The sequence below is a fragment of the Ctenopharyngodon idella genome, chromosome 4 (assembly GCF_019924925.1).
Source record: "Ctenopharyngodon idella isolate HZGC_01 chromosome 4, HZGC01, whole genome shotgun sequence".
NCBI lineage: Eukaryota > Metazoa > Chordata > Actinopteri > Cypriniformes > Xenocyprididae > Ctenopharyngodon > Ctenopharyngodon idella.
In genome coordinates, this window is record NC_067223.1 from 816,152 (window position 1) to 840,963 (window position 24,812).

General features: G+C 37.7%; 1 protein-coding gene across 4 annotated transcripts in view; it reads right to left on the bottom strand.

Annotated features, from left to right (window-relative positions):
- The window catches only part of iqsec3a (IQ motif and Sec7 domain ArfGEF 3a), a 158,070-nt gene that overhangs the window by 24,995 nt on the left and 108,263 nt on the right, over positions 1 to 24,812 (bottom strand). For all 4 annotated transcript variants that reach the window (XM_051891104.1, XM_051891107.1, XM_051891105.1 and 1 more), the window contains 3 exons: positions 19,399 to 19,521; positions 16,649 to 16,815; positions 6,761 to 6,900 (listed from right to left, as the gene is read on the bottom strand). In XM_051891104.1, coding sequence (XP_051747064.1) covers positions 6,761 to 6,900; positions 16,649 to 16,815; positions 19,399 to 19,521 — 430 coding nt within the window. The remainder of the gene's footprint in view (positions 1 to 6,760; positions 6,901 to 16,648; positions 16,816 to 19,398; positions 19,522 to 24,812) is intronic.

Here is a 24,812-nt window from a genome sequence, read left to right on the forward strand (position 1 = left end):
AATATTTAATGAAGTTTCATGAACAGTCATAGTACATTCTTTAGTTAATTGTATTTCTTTCATGACAACTCTCGGAGTGTTTGGCATGGTAATGGAGATGACAACGTTGATATGTTTGATATTGATACTCTGCTGCTGCAGAATAAATAAGGGACATGCTACTGCTAATACAAACACAACACATTGCTGTGAGCAAGTAAGACATGTTGCTTCTGTACAATATAGCTGGTGTGTGGTGAGTACACTGGCGCCGTTGTACTGTGGCTGCCATCGCATCATCCAAGTGGATGCTGCACACTGGTGGTGGTTGAGGAGAGACCCCCTGATATGATTGTAAAGCGCTTTGTGTGTACAGTAGTACATACGAAAGTGCTATATAAATTCCTCATTCATTCATTCAGATCTACACAGGTGGAGCTGGGGAAGGTGGAGGGTTTCTGAAAGCGTGCTGCAACTTCTACAGCAAATGTTGACCAAGTATTTGAAGGCTGAGCAGCGAGCTCATTGGCTACTGATAGAGCAGGAACCAATCAGCTGTGGCCTATAGAAAATGATGTGATTGCAAGCAGATCGAGTTAAGCACCAGCCTGCGACATCTAGAGTTTCATGACAGAACTTTGTATTTTAGCAAACATGTATATTAGCTGTTTTCCAATAGCTGTATTCCAATGAGCTGCCTTACTATCTTGCTACACGGCAGCACCTAAAGTCTGAAAAAATAAAATAAATTATTTTAAAGATTATTTTTTGATGCCTCAAGTGGGAGGCTCGATTTTCAAGAGGAGTTTGCATGTTGCTAAGCTAATCAATGGAAAAGAGATTAGCAAGAAAAGTGATTAGAACCAGTCTGCATAAAAATAAAAAGATTATTTACATTAACAGCATGCAAATGTTTGCATTAGTCTCAACAGATGCATTAAAAGTCATTGATTCAAATTTTTAAAAAGTAAATAAAAAAATCTTGGTTTGGCATTATGCTCCGCTAACGACAGAATAGGTTGCTCTAATAAACATAAAATTAAATATCAAATAGACACTGGGTAAAATAAATGTGGGGAATGTGCCAGTGATGCCTTTGTAGGCAGGGTTTTTCGAACAGAGTTTGTTATTCTGTGGAAATGTGGACAACATTAATCATGAATATTATATAAATGTTATTTAAGACCTTCTGACGAAAACAGTGACATTGCATTTGATGCATTTTCACACCCTAGCAAGCAAAAAAGTTCTGGGACAACATCAGAATCAGCAGGTATGCCTCACATTTGCCCTTCTGCAAACTTGGGACATGACCTGCAAAAACCCCAACGGCAGCAAAACCAGAAAAGCCCAACCATGGAGAAGTTGGGAAAAGAAGAGAGAGGTGATGAATACAATGTGAGGGGAAAAGAGACACCAGAGAGTTTTAGCAACATCTTTCTCATCTCTAAGAAGTAGTAAGGGTATGATTACAGACAGAACTCGATTTCCATACATAATTTGGGTCAGTTGAATCCTGCACAAACTGCGGCAGAAATCAAATTAGCTATGACAATACAAAAAAAAAAAAAATTGTGAAAAATGAAGTATAAAAAATATGACATATAAGAAGTTTATTACTATTTGATACAGAAATCACACTTGTGAGAACATGAGACTGCAAAGTTAACCCTTTAAGACCTGAAGGCTTTTTTAGAGTTTTTTTTTTCTGAGCGACATACACAAAAGTAAAGACTCATAACTCCAAAACTGTAGCAAGGAGAGTCAAAAGGTAGGTATCATTTGATAGAACATTACATTTGGACATTTTCATGCTGAGAAACCGCTGATAAAAGACAAAAAATATCTATATTTTTTTTTTATAATTTTTTTTTTTATTTTTTATTTGACATGGAATAACTCAGGAAGGCAATAAGATTGGAGAAAAAATCTATTTTGGTGATGCTCTCCTATATGTGAGCTGCATCTGGTTCAAATTTTGTAGTGATAGCATAAAAAATAAAGTTGAATAAAGTGTTATTCATTTTGTCGCAGCCAGATGGCGCCCACGGGCAGTAAACTCCGGTTTAGAGCCACTTCTCAGCACTCGTTAGGAGTTTTTCAAAATGATTAGATGCATTAAAAAGCTGAGTTTCTAAGCTTTAAAATGATATCTATTTTGTGTTATTCCACGTTGGAAAACGAACATGGATGGTTCAGGGAACATTGGATACACAGATCATGCATACCGGAAAGATGAGAGACATGTTTTTAGCCAAGTGTTACATCATTCCATGAGTAATATCTCGTGATCAACGCAATATATTATGTTGATTTTGGGTTCATTTTTATCGTGAGAATCTGCTTTAAATAATGATGTGCCATTTTCTATGATCTGTGCATTTTTCATAAAGTTATGAGCACGTGAAATCTACATATTTGTATTCGGGCGCTCCATCCGGTCTTAAAGGGTTAATAGAAAGTGTAAGGAGACTTTTATTATATTTACCAAAGTGTGGGCCGCAAGTTTAATGAAAATGCAAAGGTTTCATATTCAAGACATTGAAATTTTATTAAGAATACATTTTCTTTTATTTTATATAGATACTTCATGGATACTGATACTTTCACTTCAGATCTCATATTATAAATTAAATAATAATAATAATAATAATAATAATAATAATAAAAACAACAATTTTATTTTGTTAAATGCAACAAATTATTACCAAGAGTTGATTATAAATAGTAATAAAAGCTGCTGGTAGCAATTTAATTATTCCCAATTTCTTAGAAAGCTGCAGGATTAATACCAAAAATTATACTACTAAATTTATTCTGATAATCCATTCATGTCTAGGAAATAAAAATGTCCTATTTAAATCAGTTTTGTTTTCTGTTTGCTTTTCAGTGTAAGGTAAATAAATATGACTGCAAGATATGAGAGACTGAAACATTTTTTGTAAGCCAGGTAAGTTGTGCCGGAGGTGAATATGAAATGATTTTAATAAATCAAAGTCCTTGATTTCTATGATCACTAAGTTGCTAAGCACTAGAAAAAAGACTGCATTGCAGCAAATAGAGACCATCTTCAGCAGCAGAACCTTGGGGAGACTGACTAGAAACAGCATTCATTCTACATTGACTTTGCTTATATACTACAGGAATATGTTTGCCAGAAAAATGATGCATCTTGTAAAAAGGTTTCAAATGATCAGTTGCCGTACAATGACTATGATGAGCATTAGAGCATGATTTGCAATCGATTTCAATACAGTTTGTAAAACAGACCATAGTTAAAAAGTATTTTATAGTCAACATTTCTCTCAAGCAGCCACCATGTTGATTTTTTATTTATTTATTTTTTTTGTTGTCACAATGACACGCACGATGCCTAAAATAGTCATTCAGGGTATGTTTACACAACAACAATATGCTTAAGATAGAGAAGTTTTTCCTTTGAGTTTTCTGCGTACATACAACACCAGTGTCAAAATGATCCCTATTCACTCGGATCCGCGAAACCAACTAAAAACGCTGTATTCTGCTGCCAGGCCATTAGATGCCGATGAAACACTATAGACTGAGCATGTAATACGCATGTGCATGACGTCATCCTTTCCACAGATTAGCATTTTTGTTGTTTAGACGGAGACTGTTTTCAAAAACTTGCACTTTGAAACCCGTTTTCAAAAGTTTGCATTTTTAGGCACCCAAAATGCCATTGTTGTGTAAACGAATGGCCAAAACGCATTAACAGTTTTAAGTTTTCAGTTGAAAATGGTGTTGTGTAAATGGCCCCCTAGTAAGCTGCTCACTGCGTTTTGGAAAACCAATGGTCCAGAACCTATGGTCTTTACAATCTACTTAGGCTTACAATGCTTTTGGGAACCACAGTCATGAGCAACATCAGCAGCAAACCCAGTAAATATCTAAACATCTTTAAAACACACGTGGTTAAGTGTCATCCATGTTACTGAATTACATAACCTGATTCAAAACAAAGAGAAAGATCTACAATTACAGCATTTTAAAGTTTTCTGAGAACAAAATCCTCATTTTAGTTGATCATTTAATCTTACCACAAACACACACACACACACACACACACACACACTCACACACACACACAAAATGCATTACTGCACATATTTCTGGATTATAGCATTGTCCTCTCAGACATTAAGAGAACAAAACAATAAAGACATTAAAATGCTTTTTAATGACAGCAGCAGGTGTTCTCATAAATCTGTGTGAAAAAAAAAAAGATAAATCTGAACAGAGGCATAGAGTGATTTAAATGACCTATAGAGAAATAGCTTTTTCGTTAAGCCAGTACTGATGAATAGGGCAGAAATAATGATGATGATGATGATTGTCATGGGTGATCTGTTCTTGTGTTTGTTTTGGGTGGGTTTAGCATGTGTTTTGGTTCAGTTTCATGTGGTTGAGTTTTGTTTATTTTCATTTGATTGATTATGTTGGACACCTGTTGATCGTTTTATTGATTAGCTTGTTTGGATATTTAAGCCCTGTGTTTCTTTCAGTTCATTGTCTGTTCTCGCAAGTATATATCAGTTGTTCTGTTCATGTTTTGCCAGTCTTAGTATCCTGAGTGTTTTGTTTTGAGTTTGAGTTTAATAAAATCAACTGCCTGCATTTAGATCCAGCTTTTTTATTTCTTTGTATCAACTGTGAGTGTGACAGAAGAACAGACCCAGCACAATGGATCTAGCAGCAATTGAGATCCTCCTCCTCTCACAGGCAGATTTGTCCAAAGAAGAACACATGTAGAGGTTTTTGGATCTGCAACATCTCTTCCACTATGATGATTGCAGATCCCATTTTAACATAGATGAGATGGAGGAGGATCACAAAGCTACAATCCACGCTACACCCATCGCGCCTTCAACCACGCCCTCAGTGGAATTCAAGCCTGAGCCCACCGCAGACACAGAGCCTGAGCTGGCCATGATGCCAGCGCCAGTGCCGATGCCTGAGCCCGAAAACCTGTCTGACCAGGTGCGTGAGCCAGCATCATTATTCATTGCAGTGGGCATGTTGGTAGAATATGAGGGAATGTTGGTAAAATACAAGGGAGTGGAGCCCAGCCCCTTCTGCCACGGCTGACGTGAGTGTGCTGACTCAAAACCCTTTTAGTGATAAGTTTGCAAGGATAAACACCATGCCTGTTTTGTCGCCCAGCATCATGCCTGTTTTATCACCTGTCTGTGATGTCCCCACCCTGCCTCCCACTCCCACCTCCTCTACCCGTTCCGTGTCAGACAAGGAGGACGTTTTGGAACTCTCTGCCTGCCCTGTATTGGCCAAGGATGTTGTTTTGTAAACCCCTGCCTGTGCTTTCCAGTTCTTTGGCCGACATGTTACTTTTCTCTTTGTCTTCGCTTGCTCCTTCTAGGCCTTTGGCTCCTCCTAAGCTGTCTGTACCTAGTATCCAGGATCCACCTGGGGCTTCCAGCTTGGCCTTGGAGTGTCGACCCTCTGGCTCTGCTTAGAACCTCCAAACCTGTCAATCCACCTCGCCCTGTCGACCACTTGGCTCCACCTTGGCTCATCGCCTCATTGGATCTGCCTGGGACTGTCATCCCTGTGGCTCTGTCGGGCTCCTCCTTTGCTCTGTCTTCACCTCAGTCCTCGGTCGTTCTGGCTCCACCTCAATCCTCCAGCACCCTGGCTCCACCTTGGCCGCTTGTTGCTACGGCTCTGCCCTGCTTTCCAGATTCTTCAATGTTGCCTGGTCTCTCCGGCTCTTCGGCTCCAACGACACCAGCTCTGTCTCAGTCAGGTGTCCCCCTGGTCCCGCCTGGTACTTCCACCATGGCTCCTCCCTCCCTCGACTCCACCATGAGCCTGCATCCAGGCTCTCTTGCTGGGGGATACTCTCTGGCTCCTCCTGCCTTCGTCTCCGCCCTGGCTATCTAGCCTTCATCTTCACCTTGGCTCCTCCCTACTCTGGGAGGTTCTGTCCTGTTTACCCTGTGACTATTATGTTGGGGGGTGCAATGAAAAAAGCATCTAAACATTCTTAAACAACATACATTAACTTGAGGGGCAAAGTTCTATGAGATATTAAGTGTTTTCTGAGAATAGTTCATTTTTCTTACCCCACTGGCAAATAATGTATTCTTTTAAATTTATGTTTTTAAGCACATTTTAGAAAAAAAAGTAAAAAAAAAAAAGCTGGCAAAAAATATACTCTAAAATGTAGAAATATGCTGTACAATCTTAATATGTAATTTCCATTTGCAAATAAACTTAGCTTAAGATGGTTTACTGGCAAAAAAAAAAAAAAAAGAGAGATAGAATTAGTGTAGCATAGTTATGGTGTTGGGAAACAGCTTACAGCGAAGGGTAAATCTGAAGTAAGGTAGTGAAAAAAAAACTGGGAGGTTATTCAATGCCACAGTTCTTCTGTTGCAGTAATGAGGAATGGCAGCAATGCTACAGGCATGAGCTTCAATGAATCACCAACTGCCCAATGAATTATTATATTATGCCACTCCATGCATGCAGCATTTAGAGATGGTAGAGGTGAAACCGCAGGACACCTATGGTATAAAGATACCATGAATTCGTATTTTAAAATGCTCCCAGAGTGGTATACTGTATGCGTATTAAAATAATTGCTTGTAATATTCAGTTATGACAGAGGAATGGTGAAAAATTTGCACAACTGTGACTGTTTAGCTAATTGTGAAAATTCAAGAGTCATGTAGAATATATTTGGATGCAGTCTGATACAGATATTACCTGCAAAGAAAATCCCAAACTGAAAACTTACCGTTTTCATTCCCACAATGCTTTGCTCAACCTTGGTGACATAAGTGACATGGTCTTCATTCGATCGTAATTCCCTCAGCTGAATACGCTCATATATTCCCACTACCATGTCCCGTGGAATATCTGCACCATCATCAACCCCTAAGTAAAAACACACAAATTATATAAAATAAGATTATAAAACGCATTATAAAAGTATGGAATAGTATAAATTTGGAATAGTATAGATAGAATTTTTTTTTTTTTTTTTTTTTTTTTACATAATATAATATATACTGCCATTAGACAACAACCTTTAACACAACAAAATGAATGCATCTTTTAGGCACATTTAATTGTATTTCAATCTCATATACCATTTCTACAAGCAAGCAAGAAACAAACAAATATAATCCCATGGTTCTTTGTCCACAACATTTCTGTGTTTTTCATCAACTTATCTGCATTATGTGCTGCATGCTCTGTCAACAAAGTTTAAGTTCTATTAAATTTCAACAAGATATGCTTTTGTAAATAAGTATTGATTTGTTTACACTGAGTCTAGAAGAATAGTCAAGGTTTTTTACAAACTGTGTAAAAACTGTGTTGCTATTTTCCATTGTATGAATTTGTCTGAAGAGAAAGTGGTTTATCTAATTACTAGGCTATCTGCATTATGAACATTATATACAGCAAAACAGATTAAGCCTAATGAAATAATAGGGAGACTCGAGCAGTCACGAAACCATCAGGGGATGTTATGCAAAATCAGATGATGAGATAGATGAAGAAGTTGAATTTGAAATATACATTTTTTCCCTTGCCCTACGGGAGAAGGCAGCAGAGTAGAGCAAGTGGTAAGTGTCAAAAAGTTGAAACATGCTTGACTTTATGCAAATGAGAGACAAAATATGCAGAGCTGCAGCCAGAAAATGAAGTTTAGATGATATCAAAATATTGTAATATTGGTTACACTTTTCAATAAGGTCCCTTTAGTTAACATTAGTTAATGCATTAACTACCATTAACTAACAATGAACAATACATCTGTTAGAGTATTTATTAATCTTTGTTAACATTAGTTAACCTGTTCATACCTGTTCACTGTTAGCCATGTTAGCTCAGGCCCATTAACAACAGATTGGAACAATGTTTTAATAAATGTTGAAATTAATATTAACTAAGATTAATAAATGCTTCAGAAGTGTTTTTTTCATTGTTAGTTCATGTTAACTAATGTAGTTAACCACTGTCAACAAATAGAACATTATTGTAAAGTGTTAGCATAATATTGTTCTTTTTTTTTTCTTTTTGTATATAGCATGTTACTTTTCTCCTGTCGAGTTTTTACAGTAAAGTTTTTTATGTTTAAAGGAAAAAAGCACAATTGAGATCTGCTAATGTACAGAGAGTTTTTGTGTCACAGAGTAATGGAAAATGAAAGTTTACACTATAAGATTAACAGAGTGCTGATGTCACTCGGCTGTTTTCATTAAATTAATGTGCTGTAGGGCACTTTCAATAGCATTATATTTTGATGCTTAATTAGGTTTCGCCCACTCATTTAGTCATGAGAAATGATCCTGACCCAACTTATGATGAAGAGAAAGTGGAAGCGTATGTGCTTTATACCAATTGGAAAACTATATTTGCATTTACAAAAGGTAATGCAGAAAAAAAAGAATAGTGAACATTTTTTATTTAGTTTTTAGGTTTTCAATGCAAAGCATGAGAAATGACACTTTAGCATACTTTTAAAAATAATAATTATTATGGAATTAATATAGGCCTAATTTAAAAGAATATACTTAAGTGTCACTGTTATGGTGCAATCCAACATGAATGACTCAGAATGACAGTGTAAATAGTCTTTAATCCTCAAAACCAAAATACTCCGAAGAATCCTCGGAGAAAATATATACATGCATCTAACACTGACAATAACTTACAAGAGACTGAACTAAACAGGGAGTATATGTGAAAATCTATGGTTATAGCACCACTTAGCAGTCAAAACCAGAAATGAATTTCCCGCCGCAAACCACAACGGTACCCGTGGCGACAAAAAACGCATTCTGTTTGAGTACCATCTGTATATACAGGAAGAACTAAAAGAGTCACAGGTGGGGCTAATCGGTAACCAAGGCAACTAACATGGAGTAATTAAAGGGTTAATTCACCCAAAAATGAAATTTATGTCATTTATTATTCACCCTCATGTTGTTCTACACCCGTAAGACCTTCGTTCATCTTCAGAACAGAAATTAAGATATTTTTGATGAAATCCGATGGCTCAGTGAGGCCTCTATTGCCAGCAATGTCACTGAACCTCTCAAGATCCAGAAAGGTATGAGGACGTGAGAACGACATGAGGGTGTGTAATAAATGACATTATTTTCATTTTGGGTGAACTAACCCTAAGTTCAAACTTAACAGAAACAAAAGACACAGGAACGAAAGCACAATAACACAGAACATAAATCTGCAGTATTCCCCACTCCCACAAGGCGTGTCCTTGCGCCATAACCTAAAGTCTAAAGGTGGAGGGAGAGGGTTTAGGAGGAGGGTGAAGAGCTGGCGATGGACAGGGAACTGGAGGAGTTTGCAGAGGGGAACACCAGGGCAGAGCCGACGGAGGAAGGAGCCAAGGCGGAGCCCAGATGAACCTCCTGTCTGCAGCCTGGGGGCCAACCGACTGAGGCAGAGCTGGACAGGGTGGAGACCACAGTGAAACCATGAGGACGATGGCCACGGGCAACATTGCAGGCCAGGAAGTCCGAGGTGGACCTGTCAGCTTGAGGAAGGCGAAGACAGCAGAACGGGAGTGAGGACAACGGAGGAGCTGGAGCAGAAGGGCTGATAGGCCAAGTTGGAGAAATGGGCCTGAGTAACCAAGGTGTAGCCAGAAGATCCGCCTCATAGAGCATGCTAGTGGTGAAGGGGCCCAAGGCAGATTTGGAGAGCTGGAGGGAGCCAGCAGATGGAGCTGAGGAGCTGCAAGGCACCCACAGGGCAGGTGAGTCCAGATGAATGGAAGTAGCCAGCGAGGAGGATTGGGAACAAAGGGGTGGAGAAGTTACAGGGTGGGACAAGGTCATGCACAAAATTACTAGGGGAAGGCTGAGGAATATTGAGTTTAGGACTGGAGATAGGGGTGGGAGCTGTCTCTGTCTCAAACTCAATAAGCCAGTGCTCCTCCACTGTCTCAGGTGTGGATTGTCCCAATGCTGTGGACTCTGGGGTGGACCTAATGATGGCCTCCAGCCTCGGGAAGGATGTGGCTCTGGGCTCCAGGATGGATGCAGTGGCTGGCTCTGTGGCTGGAGGTGGCTCAAGCTTGTGGTTCATGGCGGGCACTGGCTCAGTCTCTGGTTCCGTGGCAGGCTCAGGTGTCAGCACTGAATCCTTGGTGGAAGATATTCCGTTTGAGGCTTCCGGTCTGGACCAGGCAGGGAGATGGCTGCTGGCAATGGTACAGGCACTTAGGGGTTGGAGTTGATGGTGTCTTCCTTGATGACTCCCATTGAAGGGGAGGGTGGTCCTCCTCCACAAGCAGCATTTGGACTAAGATGTCGTCCATCCCACTCCAAAAGCTGTACTTGAGAGCCTTGTCATCCCAGCAAGCCTCATGAAGTCCAGGATCTCCTCTGCAGACTCCTGCACAGTTCATCCTTTCTGGAATGGGCTATTTATTTTACAATACTTGGGGTGGGTTCTTCTGTCACCATTATGGTGCAGTCCAACACAGATGACTCAGAACAAGTTATGAAGTAAAATATCTAGCTTCCACCAGACCGCCTTCCGTATTCTACTTACGAAGAAAGTGTAAAACTCTCGCAGTTCAAAACGCTTAAGCTATGTCCTATGCCTTCCCTACTCAACTTACGGAAAAAGCTTAACTGACGTGACACCAGTTCAAACTTTCTTCGTAACTTGAATGCGGAAAGTGGTCTGGCGACAGCTAGATATTTTACTTCATAACTTGTTAAATATGGATTTTTTTTTGTTTTTTACACAAATGCATCGCTTCGCTTCAGAAGGCCTTTATTAACCCCCCAGAGCCGCGTGGAGTATGTTTTTGATAGATGGATGTGGATGGAGACACTTTCTTCAGCTCATACTCGTTGATCCTCGCTCACTGCCATTATAAAGCTCGGATGCATCAAGATATTTATTCATATTTCTCCGACTGTGTTCATCAGAAAGAAGAAAGTAATATCACCTAGGATAACTTTAGGGTGAGTAAAGCTTGGGGTAATTTTCATTTGAAAGTGAACTAATCCTTTAAGTGGCCTTCATTAAAGGGGTGGTTGATTATGATTTCACTTTTCTTTTAACTTTAGTCAGTGTGTAATGTTGCTGTTAGAGCATAAACAACACCTGCAAAGTTACGACGCTCAAAGTTCAATGCAAAGAGAGATATTTTCTTTTAAAGAATTCGCTGTTTAAGGACTACAACAAACAGCTGATAGGAACTACAACAAGCTTCTTCCCAGGTTAGTGATATCACTAACCCTAAAATTTCCATAAACCCTGCCCCCGGGAACATGCAACAAACATGACGAGGCCATGTTGGGCTGCTTTAGTGAAGAGGAAGAGTTGTTGTAGTAGAGTGTTGTTGCCATGCCGTCATTTTACATCGGACTGCTTCACAAACGAGGGTCACTTCAATGCTGGATTTGCACAAAAGATTGCACATGCTAGTCGATGAGTTGAATCAACTCCACAGCGACTACAAAAATGTATCCACTAACCATTCAGAAATGTCCAGTTGCATTCTAAAAGTTGTAATTTCTTCCTGAGTCTCTCCAGTGTCCGACTCCGGTTTGAACAATGTAAGGCTGAACATCGTCACTGACAATCGTCATTTTGGCTGCGTGAGATTCTCCAGCTTTGTTGTTGTTAAGCAACCGAAGCGTGAGCTGTTAAAGCTCATTTGCATTTAAAGGGACACACACAAAAATGGCGTGTTCTTGCTCACACTCAAATAGGGGCAAATTTGACAAGCTATAATAAATTATCTGTGGGATATTTTTAGCTGACACTTCACATACACATTCTGGGGACACCAGAGGCTTTTATTACATCTTGTAAAAGGGGTATTTTACAGGTCCACTTTAATATTATAATATCTGCATGTGCAGTTTTTATATACTTTTAAGACTAGACTACAAGTGCACTACACATTCAATACAATTATGCACACTTTTTCACAAAGTAACACATAATGCAACACCAGCTTTAGTGTGTAAAATGCAAAGGTGATGAAAAAAATAAAATAAAAAAAAATTACAATTCTCTATGCAGAAATGAAAGAAAGACGACCAATCAAAATCCCTCGCAAAGATATTTGCATTCCCTCGCAAAACTTTTGTGCTCACTTGCAAAGATATTTGCATTCCCTCACAAAAATTTTGCATTCTCTCGCAAAAAAACTGTTATGTTCTCTTGCTAAATAGGCCTTCTTGGGAGAGACTTCTGCTCCATGATCCATGCTAGCATTTGCACAGTATTTGCTCTTTCAATAAAGTATTCATATCTTGAAGTTCATGTGGTTGTACGTTTTGTGTGCTTGTTTTGATATATATATATATATATATATATATATACACACACACACACAGGTGCTGGTCATATAATTAGAATATCATCAAAAAGTTGATTTATTTCACCAATTCCATTCAAAAAGTGAAACTTCTATATATTATATTCATTCATTACACACAGACTGATATATTTCAAATGTTTATTTCTTTTAATTTTGATGATTATAACTGACAACTAAGGAAAATCCCAAATTCAGTATCTCAGAAAATTAGAATATTACTTAAGACCAATACAAAGAAAGGATTTTTAGAAATCTTGGCCAACTGAAAAGTATGAACATGAAAAGTATGAGCATGTACAGCACTCAATACTTAGTTGGGGCTCCTTTTGCCTGAATTACTGCAGCAATGCGGCGTGGCATGGAGTCGATCAGTCTGTGGCACTGCTCAGGTGTTATAAGAGCCCAGGTTGCTCTGATAGTGGCTTTCAGCTCTTCTGCATTGTTGGGTCTGCCATATCGCATCTTCCTCTTCACAATACCCCATAGATTTTCTATGGGGTTAAGGTCAGGCGAGTTTGCTGGCCAATTAAGAACAGGGATACCATGGTCCTTAAACCAGGTACTGGTAGCTTTGGCACTGTGTGCAGGTGCCAAGTCCTGTTGGAAAATGAAATCTGCATCTCCATAAAGTTGGTCAGCAGCAGGAAGCATGAAGTGCTCTAAAACTTCCTGGTATACGGCTGCGTTGACCTTGGATCTCAGAAAACACAGTGGACCAACACCAGCAGATGACATGGCACCCCAAACCATCACTGACTGTGGAAACTTTACACTGGACCTCAAGTAACATGGATTGTGTGTCTCTCCTCTGTTCCTCCAGACTCTGGGACCCTGATTTCCAAAGGAAATGCAAAATTTACTTTCATCAGAGAACATAACTTTGGACCACTCAGCAGCAGTCCAGTCCTTTTTGTCTTTAGCCCAGGCGAGACGCTTCTGACACTATCTGTTGTTCAAGAGTGGCTTGACACAAGGAATGCGACAGCTGAAACCCATGTCTTGTATACGTCTGTGCGTAGTGGTTCTTGAAGCACTGACTCCAGCTGCAGTCCACTCTTTGTGAATCTCCCCCACATTTTTGAATGGGTTTTGTTTCACAATCCTCTTCAGGGTGCGGTTATTCCTATTGCTTGTACACTTTTTTCTACCACATCTTTTCCTTCCCTTCGCCTCTCTATTAATGTGCTTGGACACAGAGCTCCTTTTGTGTCTTGCCCTCCTTGTGCAAGGTGTCAATGGTCGTCTTTTGGACAACTGTCAAGTCAGCAGTCTTCCCCATGATTGTGTAGCCTACAGAACTAGACTGAGAGACCATTTAAAGGCCTTTGCAGGTGTTTTGAGTTAATTAGCTGATTAGAGTGTGGCACCAGGTGTCTTCAATATTGAACCTTTTCACAATATTCTAATTTTTTGAGATACTGAATTTGGGATTTTTCCTTAGTTGTCAGTTATAATCATCAAAATTAAAAGGAATAAACATTTGAAATATATCAGTCTGTGTGTAATGAATGAATATAATATACAAGTTTCACTTTTTGAATGGAATTAGTGAAATAAATCAACTTTTTGATGATATTCTAATTATATGACCAGCACCTGTATATATATATATATATATATATATATATATATATATATACACAGTGCTCAGCGTAAATGAGTACACCCCCTTTGAAAAGTAACATTTTAAACAATATCTCAATGAACACAAAAACAATTTCCAAAATGTTGACAAGACTAACTTTTATATAGCATCTGTTTAACTTATAACATGAAAGTAAGGTTAATAATATAACTTAGAGAACAAATTTTTTTTTTACTCAAATTAGGGTGATGCAAATATGAGTACACCCCACTGAAAATCTCTGGAGCAAAGCTAAATTTTAGACTACAAATGTCTAATTTAACAAGAATTCAACCACAGGTGAGTCTAATTATTCATTACACAGGTGTCCAGCAGACAGTTGACTATAAAAGGGTGTTAAAACCCCTTCCCATTTCATGCTGTCAGCAATGGCACCACATGGAAGAGAAATGTCACAAGACCTGAGAAAGAAAATAATTTTTTTACACCAGAAAGGTGAAGGCTACAAAAAGATCAGCTAAGCTACAGTATTCTGACTGATAAGTCAGAATACTGTAGCAAAATGGTACAACAATTTAAAAAAGATGGAACTGCAACCATCTCAAGTCCATGTCATCCACGGAAGTTAACACCTCGATAGGAGCGTCTTCTGATGAGAAGGGTTGAAGAAAATCGGCATGCAAGTTCACTGCAGTTATCTAAAGAAGTAGAAAGCCAAACTGGGGTGACTATCTCTTGTGACACAATATGGCGTACACTGCAGAGGAATGACATGCATGGGTGCCGTCCACGAAAGAAGCCTTTCCTAAAGCCCAGGCACAAAAAAGCCCGCCTAGAGTTTGCCAGGGCCCATGCTGACAAAGATGAAGGCTACTGGGACTCTATACTCTGGAGTGATGAGATCAAGATAAATGTTTTTGGAACTGATGGCCTCAAAACTGTATGGTGTCGCAAAGGTAAGGAATACAAAGAAAAATGCATGATGCCTACAGTGAAACATGGTGGTGGCAGTGTCCTTATGTGGGGCTGCATGAGTGCTGCTGGTGTCGGGGAGCTGCATTTCATTGATGGCATCATGACTTCACAGATGTACTGCTCTATACTGAAAGAGAAGATGCTACAATCACTCCGTGCCCTCGGTCGTTGTGCACTTTTCCAACATGACAATGATCCTAAACACACATCTAAGGCTACTGTTGGATTTCTGAAGAAGAACAGGGTGAAAGTGATTCAGTGGCTCCTGATCTGAACCCAATCGAACACCTATGGGGAATTCTGAAGAGACAAGTTGAGCATCACTCTCCATCCAGTATCCAGTCTCTAAAAGAGGTCATTCTTGAAGAATGGAAAAGATAGATGTTGCAAAATGTTGCCAACTTGTTCATTCCATGCCTAGAAGACTTGGTGCTGTCATTAAAAATCATGGAGGCCATACAAAGTACTAGATGTAGTACATATATATGTATATGTATGTATGTGTGTGTGTGTGTGTGTGTGTGTGTGTTAAGACTAAATATACCACCATAGTAAATTTCTCAAATGTGTCATAATATCATAAAATTATATTTTATGGATTTAGTAGTGACTTGTAACTGTCCCTGTTATAGAGAAGAGTACCATTAAAATTAATAATAAAATAAAATCTGGCTAAAATCAGAACTGGAAATAAAAGCTGGATAAAAACACTCCCAATAAATGTCCAAAAAGTGATATGCATCTTGTGCATATCATCAGGTTCATCATGTTACTTCTGAGGACTAGTACAAACATGACATACAAAAATACATAGGCTATAGACCCATATGTATGTACAATTAATCATTACATGATTGTGATCTTGATTCAAACTCATACGCAATCTTATTTATAAAATGACAGTGATTTTACCTAAAATTATGATCAAACTGGGATATTTAAACTTGCGCTGCTTCTGATCCAGAGAGTGCAGCAGGCTATGTCTAAAACAGCTTCAAAACCAGTGTTTTCAACCTCACAGTATTGTTATTTCTGTGTTGCAAAAATCAAATATCAACGAAAGTATGGGGATAAAGTCTATAGTTTGGATATAACCACTGATGTTGCGGCAGCCGCGATCAAAATGAGTAAATAACCTTTGAAACTAACGTTACGCTTCAAATAAAGATTGTATCTATTACATTATATTACACCAGTAGGTAGGACCAGAGGCTGTTAAAATGTATTTGATTCATTAATTTCATCAATTCATTTCTTTAACATAACAAATTCATTTAAATGAATATTCTTTTTTAAATATAGACGCATTTATAACGTTTTAGATATTTATAAAATGACTCATTTACAACATTAAATAGAACGTTTTGACAGAACCCTCAAGTAAATTACATGTTATTTTGTTTTATAATGTTTTGTTTTCAGAATTGTGTTTTGAGAACAGTGATATCTATTTTAAAGCATTTCTTTATATTTGAGTCCAAGTTCAAAATAAAACAAACTGCTGCATTGTGAACGTGTGCTGTCTGAACAACTGCCAGCGTGGAATTAAACAGGAAGTGTTTGTCAGATCTTACAACAGGTTTTGTGAGAGACCGTAAATAGCTTTGCGAGAGAACGCAAAAGTTTTGCAAGGGAACACAAATATCTATGTTTTATCTATTTGTTTGGTCAACCTTTGATTAATTTTAATGAATTTGCTCTTGTTTTAAGTCATCTTCCTTTACTATCTCCTCCTGTCTCACCTCTTAGGTTGCGGATGAAGTCTTCCAGCATCATCTTACGGTCAGGTTTGATGTTGGGACTGTACATGTCCGTGTTCAGGAGGATGATGGCAAATGCAAGGATGAAGATTGTGTCAGGATTGTGGAACTGCTGCACCACGTCTGGGTTACACATACAGTAACGCTGACTGAGAACAACATGAAACAATAAAGAGACAAACAACAGCTAAGTTTATTTTGAACACTTTTGCAAATAGACCCTTCTGTTGCTTAGCTTTCATAGTCATGAATTATAGTCATAGTCAAACTTCTGAACAACAGTGTAGGTACGTTTTTGCACAAGTTTTGTAAAAATGTAGTTATAAGCACATTTGTTCAATGTTTCCAATAAGTGTTAGCAATAGTAATATTAATACTTATTTATAATAGTGAACTACAGTAATGAGGAATTCCTTTTATTCATTAAAAAGTGGTATTGTTCTTTATAAATGTTATATTTCACATCCATTTACTCTTCTCATTCTTCTTTTAGATTTGGGAAATATCAAAGGCAACGCAGGAGAGACAGCCGGGAACAGGCTGGATTGTGTTATGCAACCACAGTTATTTATAAACCAGTGTCTCGCAGACAGATGCAGACGTGTGCAACACTCTCGCACACACACGTAAGCATAAGGATCATCAGCAGACTTGTTATTTCCAGTGCTGAAAACAAAAGCATATTTGGCTATCACCCCAGAAACGTTGATAGCTGCAACTGCAATATGATTCAAAATCGCAATAAGAGCCTCTGCTGCATATGAATGGAAAGTAATTGTTCTAGCAAGATGATTATTTGGATTATCAGATCATCATTGTCAAGGAAACCCACGCTACCATCTGTGGTAAAGGAGAAACATTCTACACTTGCACAGATCAAAGTGATACCACTTATATAGTGTTGTTATTGTTAACTACAACTAAAACTATTAAAAGTTGTTTTAATTGAAATACAGATGAAATAAAATATATTTATTAGATGAAAAATAAAAATCTGAAATGTTGCATTGGCAACTTTCTGAAATAAAATGTTTAAATTGAAGTTATAAAATTACTAAAACCATAAAAAAAAAGAAAAAAAGCTAAATAGAAACTAGTAAAAATGGCAAAAGCACATAACGCAAAATGACTAAAACTAAAGTAAAATTAAACTAAAATTAAAATGAAAGCTAATTTGAAATATGGGTTAAGGTGAATTATATTCATTTTTAAGGGAAATATATATAATTTAAGTGTTGTAACCTTAATACTTATAGAATAATTAGCAAAATGTTATTTAAAACATTGTCCCCTAGTTTCACAGACAAGGCTTAAGCTAGTCCTAGACTAAAACGCATGTTTGAGCTGTTTTAACTGAAAATAACTTGCACTGACATATCTTAAAATTAGTCAGTGCCATTGTTTTGTCTCAAGATGCACATGTTTTCTTTCTAGTGAATGTTTATAAAAGTACTTAAATGCCCTAACTGAACTAAGGCCTAATCCTGACTTAGGCTAAGCCCTGTCTGTGAAACCGGGCTATGTTACACTGACTGCAAATAAACCTCCCAAAAATGCCAATTACTCAATTTCTTTCCAGTCTAAACAGAAAGTAACTATTGCAGCAGTGCAAAGCTTTTACTTTAAAGCTGTTGTCCGTAACTTTTTTGGGTTAAAAAATATCCAAAATCAATTTTTGAGCAAGTACATAACCAGCCAATGTTCAAAACTATCTCCTTACCTTAGCCCGATTCACAACGGTAAGCTTGTAATAATGTTTTCTAATGCAAATGGTACTGGTGGGTTTCCGCAGTAAATTTGAGCATGCAGCCATTTGCCGTCTGTTTGTATGTGACGTCTGTTTACATGAAGGAGTCCCAGCTAGTAGGCTATAAAGTCTTTTCTCACAGCAGCTGTAATAATTAAATTTATCATTTTGATGGTGGATTGTAATCCAGAAAGGTCCAAATGACAATCATCAGTGACAACTGGAGATTCGCCCTTAGTCAAAAGCAAGACATTGGACTGCGAAGTGGCTACAGAAATTGAAATCTACAGGTAACGCTAATACACACTAAATACACATAGTCATGCAATGCTGATGTTGTTAACATTGACAATTTGAGAACAAAGTATAACAATAATAATAATTTGCATGGTTTGAGATGATCTGAGCTAAGCGATTGTTAGATAACCACCATTGACAACGCAATTTATTGAAATGCTTTTTTTCTCAGTTGGTCAGAACAAAAGTGGCAGACATGTTACTTACTTGTTCAGATGACATTTTCTAGTGAAAATTCTTATTTTGGTCATACTTCCAAGACACAGAATCTGTGATTCCGAAGTACATTATCCACACCAATGTAGTGACTGACAGCAAACATTAGATTCATCCGCGCTAAGGAACCGTGTCGAAGCACAACCCACGTAAAGATGATAATTCTGCAAACAACTGCAATTGCTGGTTTCAAACAGAGATGTCAACAAAGCGGCAAAACTTACAGACTGCAGCTTTAATGTAACAGTGCCATATTCCTTGAGAATGCGATTGATTTATGGAGAGCATTCAGCGTGCATTTTTATCCTTCAGTACTACAGCGATGAAAAAAATTCATAAGCACAGGTATCCCATCACCCTCTGCTCTTATCTTCCCCTCACACATGAAGGTGGCTAGAGCGTTAATGTGTGTGTGTGTGTGTGTGTGTGTGTGTGTGTGTGTTTAAGAGTGTAACAGTGTCTGGAGTCTCACCTGAATGCCTCTATCAGTCTCTCCACTTTCTGCGCTTCACCCTGGACACGGATATGAGCCTGAAACTTCCTCAGAGCCTCATCCAACTCCATCCCAGAGAAATCCATCTCATCCACGACACAGCTATCAAAAATGAAGGAACAGACAGAAACTGTGTGAGAGAGAGATAGTGTAAGTAAAGACAAGGTATTAAAAAGAGGTGGTTCATTGCGATTTCACTTTTTTACTTTAGTTAGTGTGTAATATTGCTGCTTGAGCATAAACAGTATCTGCAAAGATACAGCGCTGAAAGTTCAATGCAAACAGAGATATTGTCTTTTAAAGTTATGGCAGTTCAATGCCTACAAAAACGACCGGTTTGGACTACAACGAGCTTGTTCCCGGTTTGGTGACATCATAAACCCTGCAATTACCATAAACACTGTCCCCGGGAACACACAAAAAAGTGGGCGAGGCCATTCTTCCTAGGGACACTGGACATCAGGAACAATGTTTAAAATTTATGTTTAATTCTGTTCCTGACAATTATAATGCTAATTTAGCTGTCTGTGCTGCACATTTTACGGAAGACAGCTTTCAGAATCTACACGAGTTCAATGCTGGATTTGCACAAAGGCTATTACTGAAAGATGGAGCAGTTCCCACTTTAAAAGCAGAAGCTGCTGTTTATGGGCCCCAACCTGTAAGTATGTTTTATTTTTTTATAAAGTTATATAGTTTCTGGGACGTAAACAAAGACCAATGCGGTTTGGCTTCGCTAGCCAGTTAGCTAAATTCTATTTCATACTTCTCCAACAAACGCCTACAAACACCAACAAACTTCTATGTAATCACACCAGCGAACTTCCGTTGGTGTTTGTTGGCATTTCTTTTATCAGTGTACAGCATTGTTTCATTAAGGCTTTTATGTTGTGTTTACCCACATGCTCGTTCATGCTATAAATTAAACAATACCTTTACAAAAATGCTACTACTCAGTCATGTATTCAGCTACAGTAAAGCTTTAATCAGAACACTATGGGGCAGCAGTAACATTTACAAATGACAGCATATCTTTTGACGTCATCAACATAGAACGCAAACAAAATGCCGCAGCCCATTGTCCAAATATGTCATGGATTTTTTAAATAACGTAAATCTTTCATGGGTTTTCTACTACATATTTCAGTAAGAGACATCATTTACGTTATATTAAGCCATACAAGTCTTAACACCAGGGGTTCCCTTTAAATCTACATAACGTTACTGTTATAAATAAAAGAATAACAGACAAACAAGCGTAATCACAATAATTTATTTATAGGCCCTTTTCACAATGACGTCAGTTAACTTCCGCCTATCCGCAAAGCAGTGGATCTGTTATTCCGTCTTACCTTCGCACTGGCGACGTCTCGGGGAAAATGCTTTAATAACTTTAAACACAAACTGTTTATGTCAAGAATTTACACAGTCGGCTTCTTTTGGTAACGTTATTTATTATTTCCTTTCTGTCCTTGAATTGCTGTCAGAGTTTTATCACAATGATTGTGCGTCCACACAAATCTGTTAGCCTATTTGGAATAACAAGAATATTGTCTTTAAAAACAAATCTTTATTTTTAGAAATTGGTAGGCTATGATAACGGTATATGTTTCTTGTGAATTTTATTCATGAGAAATGGACACCTGAAAGTAGCACATCCACATATAATACTCCGAAGAATTAATGGTGGGAATATTTTAGATCATTTTACATCATACCAGTTTAAACTGAGCTGGTGCAATATATTAAGACTGTATAATTTGTAAGAAGTGTATAAAATACAAAACGGAAGTATGTGTTCATTTAATGTTATTCCCTGGAGAAATAATTTTATTTAATTCATTTAATGCTGCTATAACAATGAGTACTGTTGTAAATCCTCGCATACAAAAAGTCTTGTTCTACAATAAAAAGATGAATGATGACGATGTTTTTTTTACTAATAAAAATACCATGTACAGGAGTCAGTTTTTACAACATTAACAGTCTTCATGTAGAAATAGTATTATAGTAAACACAATTTTTATTATTATGTATGTCATATTTATCGAAATAAAACTGAAAAAATAGACTTTGATATTTAAAAAGAATAAGCTTATGTTGATCTTCATTGTACATACAGGCACGGAAATACGTAGTACATTAAACATTGAATAAAAAAGTTTTTTTTGCACGTAAATGTCGGAAACGTGCGTTTATTTCACAAATACTGACAAATACATATAAACAGCTTCATCTGCAATAAAGACAGCAAAGTTTGCACGTTACTACGGGCAGCATAAAGTGTACGGTTCAGTGCTCCGTATTCAACTCCTCCGACTTAAAGCAGCAAATCTCGCCGATCGGTAAGTTCGTTTGAGATCTGCCAAACACATTGCCTTGAATTTACATGAAATTAGGCGACTACAGTCATCCTCTAACCACATTTGTGGCATATGTACAACTATTGGGTGCACTTCATTCAAGTGGCGCTAGTATTCCACTATGCTGACAGAAGTGAGGATGCACTGCTTCGAATCCAAACGGAAGCTGTGTGACGTCATGTGAAAAGGGTCTATTGTGGAAATGTCAAAAGTGGTACCAAAAGTAGTTCAAATGATGATGAGTAGAAGTCGCAGTCCTCTCTGGCGGTAAGTTTTTTAAATTTTTAAAAAAAAATTTTTTTTTTTATAGGGTACCAAAGAACTATACTCTTTGGGTGTACAGAGCAGAATTTCTCAGTGAAAGCACACACTCATTTCAAATGTCAATTAGTGATGTCCGGTTCGCAAACGAATCGTTCTTTTTAACCGGTTCTTTTCAGTGAACCGGTCGAACCAGTTCACCAAATCGGTCTGAATCGTTCCAAACAGTTCGCATCTCCAGTAAGCAAACACTAATCCACAAATTACTAAAGTTACTCACTTTTTGACGTGCCTGACACTACCTCTCGAAATAAACCAACATCCCGGAGTTATTCAGTTACTCCAACAGTAGGCTACACTGACTTAACCTGCTGTAAAGAGAGAAATGATGATGAGCACAAGCAGCAGAGCAGCTGATATGAGTGAGCATGCGCGGCGTACACGAATGAACGTACACGGCCTGTCACCGTTCTCGTTCTCGAGTCAAGAATCAGTTGCAACGGTTTTCGGATTATCAGTAGACAACCGAGAACCGCTTCTTTCAGACATGTCTGGTTTGAGAACCGATGAGCTGATGATACTGCGCATGCGTGTAATTTTTCAAGAGAACGAAAAGTACATCGGAAAGTGTGATAATATAAAACATACTGGAAATATTTATGACTCAATTTAAAATACAAAAAGTTTATTGTGCTTTTCCAAATACACCATAACAGATTAATAACAAACAAAATACTGTACATACTGTACATAATAAACTACATGCCAACATGAACATAATATTTTGTACACCGATCAATTATAATGTTCAGAAATAGTTCTACAAAATTATTTTTCTATATTAATGTTATTTAAAAAGCAATATAGTAAAAGTTGTGCAGTTGTGCTTTCAAGTTATTTTTTTTAAAGATTGGAAACAATTAATTGTTTGTAAAACTATCAAACTAAACATTTATTTGTTTCATAAATAATCCATGTACAGCTTATTTAATTTCTAAACAAGGTGATATAAAGATAAAAAAAAATGACGTAATCGAACTACAGCGAGCAAACAAGCGACTCCTTTTGAATCGCTCTCGCGGTTCTCGAATCTCAATCTCGTTCTCGAGTAGAATCGGTTGCAACGGTTTTCGGATCACCAGTACACAACCGAGAACCGCTTCTTTCGGACGTGTCCGATTTGAGAATCGATGATCTGATGATACTGCGCATGCGTGATTCAGCGTGTGATCTGAAGCTACAGAACAGTAATGACTGTCATAGCACCGGTTAACTAGGACAACTGATGCTATGAGATGACTCGAATGAGGGGCCAATCTGGCGAAACCTAAGTTTATGTAATTACAAATAAATCGTAATGTAAGGGGATCATGGTTTCTGCGCTGATGAAGACTAATTTATTCACTTTATAACTGTAAAACTTCGTTTGCACATCACTACCTGTATATGGATGCTTTAGATGCAAAATTAAATGGTAAGAAACGTTTCAGATTATAATGATGTTTTAGTTGACTGATGTTATGATTACTGACTTTATATATTTGAATGTGTTAAGTGTTTTTTCATCTCGGCCGTCATTACGTCGGCGCGTAAAAGAACCGGTGAACCGTTTTTTTCAACCGGTTTATTGAATCGAACTGTCCGAAAGAACCGGTTCGCGGAAAAGAACCGAACTTCCCATCACTAATGTCAATATACTAAAACACGGCATGTGGCAGTTTAGTGCCGTAAACCTGTATCGCTTTTCGAGGGAGCAAATTTCAAATATGAATCAACAAGCACGGGCTTTGACGGTGACGGTCACTGCTGAGAATGAAGATCAAGATCGCCGGATAAAGGGCTGAGTTTGGCTCATTTACTTGCAAATATATGGATTCTGAAGATCTGGAGATCTGGATCTGGAACATTACATAATCCTCCGAAACAAGTTTGCAGCACAAGTCACGAACAGAAATGTTATTTCATATTAAGTAGATTAGTAGATTAAATAAATGTGACTAAAAACATGTGACATATGACAATTGAATACAACAAATTCAAAACAGTAATGCCACGATTTTAATATTAATACATGGGAATTCATACACATTCACACTTGGATTTGCACTAAGTGCAAACAGCAATAGATGCTATTTACACTAAGTGAAAAAGGCATATTTTCTTAGCGATAGATGCTATTTACACTAAGTGAAAATTTACATTTAATGGCAAAACTGTTTCAGTTCCCAGCCTCAGAAGTACAACTGAAGCCTCCACTCTACATTGACTAATTCGGAACCACAGAAATGTTTATTCCATAAAATTTGTATGAAATCTGTATTAAAGCGATAAATAAACAGGAATTATTTTTACTTCCAACCATGCTTGTGTGTTTATTATGCTGAGCTGCCAGCTGGAGGTTTCAGAAAGAGAAACGGCTGTCAATCTGTACAGTACATAGAGCAGGTGCACAGGGGGAGAGAGAGAGTAAGGCATTTCTACAGGGAAATAAATATCCAAGAACAGTGAGACAATCTGTTCCTCTCTCACTTTTGGTAATGTTTGCTGAAGAGCATCCTGTCCAAATGAGAAACAAAGCTGAATAAAGGAATGGACAATAGTGTACAATTTACACACAAAAGATCACATAACATATAAGCATAAACATTTTACACAGGTACACGTCATTATTTGCCTTGAAATATACTTATATTTCTACTATAGTCCATAATTTACATCACTTTAATGTGCATGTACATAGTCACTTTTTTTTAACTTTAGTCCACCCTA